Source organism: Thalassophryne amazonica, chromosome 2, assembly GCF_902500255.1.
Source record: "Thalassophryne amazonica chromosome 2, fThaAma1.1, whole genome shotgun sequence".
In the NCBI taxonomy this organism is placed as follows: Eukaryota; Metazoa; Chordata; class Actinopteri; order Batrachoidiformes; family Batrachoididae; genus Thalassophryne; species Thalassophryne amazonica.
In genome coordinates, this window is record NC_047104.1 from 92,476,230 (window position 1) to 92,483,841 (window position 7,612).

The window sequence follows — 7,612 nt, forward strand, 5'->3', positions numbered from 1 at the left end:
CGTGACGCTTTGAAATGTCCGATGTGCCGTGAATCATCACCAAGCAGCTCACTCTGGCTGCCTTTTATGATGAAATAATGCTCAATTTATGTGGAAATGATTGTTGTACAAAAGCTTCAGATATCTTTCGCTGAGATAGATGATGACTGGTGTGCAGTTTGAAGCAGAAATGAGGTGTTAGTCCGTGAAACGCGTCGTCAGGGGGGACCAAATTTTAGGGGGACTGTTCAGTCTGCGACACTGGTAGATGAGATACCACGTTATATGTGTGGTAAATGCTTTATCTCCACTCTCCAAAAGAGCAAGTTGGCCTCACAGTGTGATACCAAGGAGAGATGAAAGCGTGACTGATGACCAGAGGTGTCAAATGCAGTTTCAGAAATTAAAAGTCCAGCTCCATATTTGTTCCATCTTCTCAATAAACCAGCTGATTGTAATTAGTTCAGCTCTTCAGGCAGGTGGATGAGCTAATTATTGAGATCACCTGTTTTAGGTGCACAGGGAGAAGCATATGGGAACATATGGGAGGGTTTTTACTTTCTGAAGCTGGATTTGACACCTCTGCTGATGACATCCTGTTATAATTCACACAGAGCCACACTCCACTGTCCTCCACATACATGGATTTTGTCCTGACAGCGTTCGTAAGGAAAATGTGCAAACATCAAACAACTGACACCACACACCAGTTTCTGCATGTTGGCGGCCATGGGCTTGACCTGGCTGCGCAGTCTGTTGTGCTGATCAACAATTTGGAAGTGCTGCCTCGGTCCGAGTCCTGAAAGAAAAGACAAGGTACTCATTTACTGCCGTCTCTATGGCAACAACATGCAAATGATGCTGCAGGATGTTTCAGTGTGTTTAGGATATTGACGTTTTAGGATGTTGACAGTTCCAACTCAAAGTACATGCAGATGTCAAGATGATGGAAGAAGCAAAAACATGAAACAATAAACCTGACGAGTTCCAACAATAAATTCATTCTCAACTGTCGCCAAGAAAGCTATCCTCATCAACTGGATATTTTGGAATAATATCAGTATAGCACAGTGGAAAAACATACTCACTGATTACATCTCTATGGAATACTTCACCCAACATTCAGTAATTGAACCCCTCTCCATCTGGCCTCCACTCATCAAATTCCTATAGACCTGTTTTGTCATCTGCCTTCAACTCATTTGCATTTTTCCATTTTGATTTCTGCTGTGCATTAAAACCAATCCCCACCTCTCTTCCACACAAAATTTTTTTCTGGTTAGAATGGGAATTTTGTTTTGAAGGAAAAAACAAAAAGAAAAATGTCTATCATCATTATTATGGTTCCCACTATGGTTGTGAGCATTAATATTGCATCATCTGTCTTTCATTCAGCCAGACGCATGCATGCACATGCACACATGCATACGCACACACACACACCTATATATCCTAGGCTGTCTTCGGTCAAAAGACCATGACATTAGCACAGGTTTTGACATCTCTTCATGTGGTTGAAAAGCCCGATTCTTGAACAGCAGTAACGACTGCAACAAGTACACAAGAAATAAGAAGATGGCGGAATAAACCCAGCAGCCTTCCTCCTCTCTCTTTTCTCAGAGGGTTCATTTCTTAATTTCCTCTCCCCCGCTTCGAGGGACCCACTGCAAGAGGGTCCCTATATATGAGGGCTGTGAAAGCTCCGCGGATCTGCAGAATTCCTTAGATTTCGTCATGGGGGGTGTTAATGTTGTATTCTGTACTTGTGATCGTCACCGAGTTTGTAAAATGCCTATCGCAAAGCATTGTTTTTTTACGATATCATGCAAGTTTTATAAATCCGCAGACACTGATCTGTGTGATACAGATCAGTGTCTGCGGATCCGCGGAGTAAAATGTCTAAGTCAAAGGCTGTGTGGCTGCTGCAAGACACTGTTCTTAAGCTAAAAGTAGCATGTGGACATCGCATACTTTAGAGCTATCAAGTTTTAACAAGAAGAACATTGCACTATGTCTGTGTCGCAGAGCAATGTCGGACAGAGGGAAGATGGCAAGAAAGACAATGAAAAAGTTAGAAAAGGAATCAAGAATCCGTGGAATTGGCACAGTCTTCATGAATATCATGTAGTTTAATTGTTCTGAGTTCAAGCATAATTTGGTTTACAATTAAAACGAAAGTCATTCCAGGTCCTACTTCCATGTTATATTCCGTTATTTCAACATTATCAAATTTATATAAATTTGATTTATTAGTGACATTTACACCGAAGACTATGTCATTAAAAACTTTTAAAAAAACATTGTGTTTGTCACATTCACAGAGCTCTCGTCTCACTCATTTGGACTGAGGCTCACACTTAAAACGGCCCTGTCAGGTGTCACGCACTCAGTGTGAGACTCAATATGTTGTCACGCTTTCATGCTAATGTATGACATTCCACCGCTATGACCTGCACGACATTTGGCAGAAAATAACTCTTGAGTATATCTCAACTTGAGAGCTCTGCATTCACTGTTGCCACAGTTACTTTGAAAAGTTACTTTTTACTTACTTTATACATATACTTGATTAGCAGCTTTATGCAATTACTTTATTAGCAGCTGTTAACAATTTGTAACTAATAAGTAATGCAACTAATAAGACTGAATAATCAGGAAAGTAACTAGTAGTTATTTTCCTGAGTACTCAATCTTGTAAATAATGAAGTCAGATTACAAGTTACTTTATTAGTTACATTCAGCAGCTGCCGACAAGATGTACACAGCTGCTAATGAAGGAACTGTACAAAGTACCTGTATAATGTAACTGTAAAAACTAAATAAAGTAACTTTCCAAAGTAACTGGCAACACTGGTCACACTAACAAGTCTATGTGACCCCAGTTGGTTTGGTTGATCCCCAAATAAGCCCTGGCCCCACCAAAAAAAAAAAAAAAAAAAAAAATCAATTGATGTTCCTAATTGAATGTTTCACCCTCAGTTTGTCACATTTTCTGACTGATCTGGTCATGTAGAGGCCCCAGTTTCCACAGCACCCATGAGACATTACTTAGGGCCCCTACATACATAACACAGTTGAAGTTGACTGGCACACGGAGGAATTGCATGCCACTCGTGAAAAATCGGAGCCACCTCAAACGCCTCATACAGCTGTCGCCACAACCATTCATGCACAACAGTGGCCGAAAGACAGCGAGTACCCATTCAACCCCGCTCTCGCAGGTGTTGGCCAAATTTCAGGTGCCACACATGAACATCCAACACCGCTCACTGGGCACATAGAAACGGCGGGGCTACTCGTGATCCTGGCATGAGTAGAGAGCAGCTAACTACATTTGAGCTGCCTATGAAAATTGTCTAAGTGCAAAACGAGTGTGGCATTACCAAGCATGCACATATGTGGGCAGACGCTCATGCCCTCATGAGGTCCGGCCAGCGTCTGAGCATGAGGCACAATGGGAAGCCGGCCGGGCAGCTCCGAACCAGCTCCCAATTCAGATCAGGGAGACAGACACCCTCTCTACTTTTAAGATTAGGCTTAAAACTTTCCTTTTTGCTAAAGCTTATAGTTAGGGCTGGATCAGGTGACCCTGAACCATCCCTTAGTTATGCTGCTATAGACGTAGACTGCTGGGGGGTTCCCATGATGCACTGTTTTTCTCTTTTTGCTCTGTATGCACCACTCTGCATTTAATCATTAGTGATCGATCTCTGCTTCCCTCCACAGCATGTCTTTCCCTTCCCACTGTAGCCAAGTGCTTGCTCACGGGGTCGTTTTGACCGTTGGGGTTTTACATAATTATTGTATGGCCTTGCCTTACAATATAAAGCGCCTTGGGGCAACTGTTTGTTGTGATTTGGCGCTATATAAAAAAATTGATTGATTGATTGATAGTTTACGCGACAGAAAAAGTGGAAATTAAATAAAACAAATAAGGGTAAAGGTGTGAACTCATTCATGTGTAATCACTTTGCTGTGGACATACAGCGCCTGTCAGCTGACTGCCCAATGTCAGCTGGACCTGACTGTGCACACAAGGTGTTGAATTAAAAACGCAGACATCAGACAGATGCAGGACAAAAAATAATACATACATAAATTTAAAATCGCAGAACAAAAGGAACAGAGAGTGAGCCTTTTTTTCTGTGAGCTGATGAGGTCGGCAGACAAAGGTGGGCGTGACCTGCAGCTGTTTAGATATCTGTGTTCGCAAGTCACAGCTGGAGAACACCTGTAGTGGCTTGTAGAATATGACCTCGCATAACTTCACGGTGAGGCGCGGCTGTCAGCATGCTGTCCTCATGTGGAAATAAGTTAAAACACATCGCCCATCAGCTGACCGCCACATCAGCGCACCGCAACGCTGGATGCCACCGTGAGGCACATGTCACTGAGGGATTTCCCCACATTGAATAATTAAAACACATGTCACATTTGCAATGTGGTCACCAGCGGAACACTGTGCGCTGGACACGCAATGCCTGCTGATGTGTTCATGATGCAAGAGCTGGCTCTTCATGGAATGGGAGCCATAATGATCAATTGTTAGCAAGCTGACTTGAGACTTGACTTGGGACTTGCAGATTGATGACTTGGCAGTGACCTACTTCCACGTCTAGTGTTAACTATGACATTTGTTGTTACCTGTGTAGTAAGGTGCTCCGCTCCTTCAATTTCACCGCATTTTCCAGATTTGCATTCGTTTTGCTGTCACAAGGTGGTTATGATTTTTAAACAGCCGCTGTCCGCTTGTTAAGTGGTGCATATGAATTTGACTTCCAGGTCCAAACAAACACTTGCCCTAAGTACGACTGAAGCAATGACTGAGCAATATCGGACAGTACAGACAGGCCTGATACAACCTCCAAAAAGCCACTAGAGCTGCCAAGAGATCACACACCCAGAGAGCTGCTACAAGGAGAACACCGCCAGGAGCATGTGGCAGGGAATAAAATCAGTCACCAACGACAGGATGTATACTAACAGGCCAAAATTCCCTTTTACCAAACAACCTCACCAGATTTGACCAGCAAAATAAAGACACCCCCTGCAGTCCAGAAGAAACCCCACAACACGTGCCTCATACACAGATCCTCAGCGCTCTAAGGCAGGTAAACCCCCGCAAGGCTGTGGGACCGGACTGTGTGCACAGACAGTTCTGAGGACCTGTGCAGAGGTGTACACATCATCTTTAATGCCACTCTTTTCATAGGAAACCATCCCTCGGCTCTTCAAATCATGTTATAGTGTCAGTTCCCAATAAAAGCAAGAGCGAACTGCTTCTCATTCATGTCATTTCATGACTGTATGTCTGTGACCATGGGTCATCTACAGAGGAACAGACGGATCATATTTGTATTGCCCGCTTGATAAGATGGATTCATTATAAAATGCTGTGTTTTTTATGGTGTATGGTTTTATTTTTTCTTAAATACATACATCTTTTATTTCGGGCTGGCAATCAGTAGGTATGAATCCCGTGGGTGGTATTCTTATTTTTTTATTCCACATCAGCGGCACGATGTGGTTCCACAGGTACCAGCTGGTTTTTATGTTTTATTTATTCCACATAAGCAGTGCAATGTGGTGCACCTCGCACTGTGTTCCTGCTCGAAAGACACCGTCACATGCACGAACCCTTGCACCAGGATTGTGCATGCCTGCCCATCGGTGCAATGTTTCGTGGTGCGCTAATTCGAACTGTTTCACAGTATTCGACCAAAATTAAAGGCCTGAGACGGAGTCTCTTCACCCAAAGCGATCAAATGGATTAATGGGATTATTAACCATCGGATGATAAAGGTAAAACCTCTTAAATCATTCTAAAGTCAGTTTTAAGCAGAAACAAGGCCGTTTTAAGCAAATGAGGTGATAATTGGTGACACTTTGAAATGACGGACGTGCAGTGAACCCAGCAGCTAGCAGCTCATATAGCTGCGGCGCTCTGATCGTTTCCTCCATCTTTTATGATGAAATAATGCTAAATTTATGTGGAAATGTTTATTGTACAAAAGCTTCAGATATCTGTCGCTGAGATAGATGGTGACTGGAGTGCAGTTTTAGTCAGAAAAGAGGTGATATTCGGTGAACCGCGGCTAATGATGCATGCGCAGTGAAGGCAGGGCGGACCGACTTTTAGGGGGACCGTTCAGTCTGTGACACCAGAAGTCACACTTAAGCAGATTGTTGTCCAATCTGTTTATTGTTTGTGTAAATTATCAACAATAAGTAGGCAAAACCTTTACATAGAAATGCATATGAGCTTTAACCCACCACTAAATGTTCATGCCCTTACAAAGAAAAGATGTATGGGCCTGCCACTGCTCACTGGAGTGATAGATGTTATGAATTTTATCTTTATGTTGCTATTAAATTTTTGGGCCTAAAAACATACAAAATGTAGGCTAAGAGAAAATCAATTATTTACTATATTATTAAATAGGTTATAATAATTATGATGAAAGAGTAGAGAATTAAATAATTTTCCATTTGTACTTTTATAAAACCGGTCAAAATTAAGACGGGGTTTAACCTTTTAATTATTATTTGAAGAGTACATCAAGAAGATTAAATTAGATTTTAGACCTAAAACCCTTAACGTTATGCCTGTCTATATTTTTCCTTATTTTTCATATGAGCATTGTATGTAATGACATCAAAAAGGTGTTTTATCTTTAGTAAAAGTGGTTTGCATATAGACTTTGAGCTGGGAACATGAAGAAATGATAAAATAAAGCTTGTCAAAAAACCTCAATACTAGTTTAAGACATTTGTTTACAGACTGTCTTGCATTAAGACAATTGGGTTTAATTTGAGCTGACATCATGACAAAGGGTTGTTATTATGGATAAATTATATTCAGCACATATGAAATTTCCTTTTTTTAAATGGGAAAAATCTTTCTTCTATTTACCAGGTGAAGGTTGCATGTTGAGGTCCAGTGTGTTTGCAAAAATCCGGTTCATGCTGATAAAGTCCACCAGAGACAAAACTACAATCAGATCCATACAAACTCTTACAGGCTCCATGGTGAACTACTGAAGCGACTCCAACAGAGGCCACAGGCTACTTACTGCCTGCTCCTCCTCCTCCTCCTTTTCCTCTTATACTCCTCCTCCTCCTCCTCTTATACTCCTCCTCCTCCTTTTCCTCTTATACTCCTTCTCACATCACCTTTGTCAGCAGTGAACAAAATCCAAGTCAGCAACACAGGTGGCAGGATTGACGATGGTTCTTTCAGTACCCACACACACAAAAGACACACACACACACACTACTTTTTTTAAATATAATATAGTAAATAATTTGTATACATATAGGATTAACTCATCAAATTATATAATAGTCTACATTTTAATATCGTACACAGCACACAAATCAGAAGATAAGAAATCATATTTGCTATCCTTCTCAAGCAATGAGCAATTACAAGTAAAGGCTGAGGCAGCACAGTGGCTCGGTGGTGAGCACTGCTGCCTCACACTGTGAAAGACCCAGGTTCACACGTGTGCACACACACACACACACACACACACACACAACTGCTGTAAGCAGGTGGTTTTAATTTGACAAAGACAGTGGCTGAAGACATTAAAACCACTAAACATTTCACTCATAGTACCAACATGAAACC

The 7,612-nt window shown here is 41.7% G+C and overlaps 1 protein-coding gene across 4 annotated transcripts in view; it reads right to left on the reverse strand.

Annotated features, from left to right (window-relative positions):
• The window catches only part of LOC117527121 (C-type lectin domain family 18 member A-like), a 54,348-nt gene extending 47,290 nt beyond the window's left edge, over positions 1 to 7,058 (reverse strand). For all 4 annotated transcript variants that reach the window (XM_034189310.1, XM_034189317.1, XM_034189301.1 and 1 more), the window contains exons 1-2: positions 6,893 to 7,058; positions 687 to 778 (exon numbers count right to left, since the gene is read on the reverse strand). In XM_034189310.1, the coding sequence (XP_034045201.1) occupies positions 687 to 778; positions 6,893 to 7,007 (207 nt within the window). In that variant the 5' untranslated portion in view covers positions 7,008 to 7,058. The remainder of the gene's footprint in view (positions 1 to 686; positions 779 to 6,892) is intronic.
• Between the last annotated feature and the right edge of the window lie 554 nt (positions 7,059 to 7,612).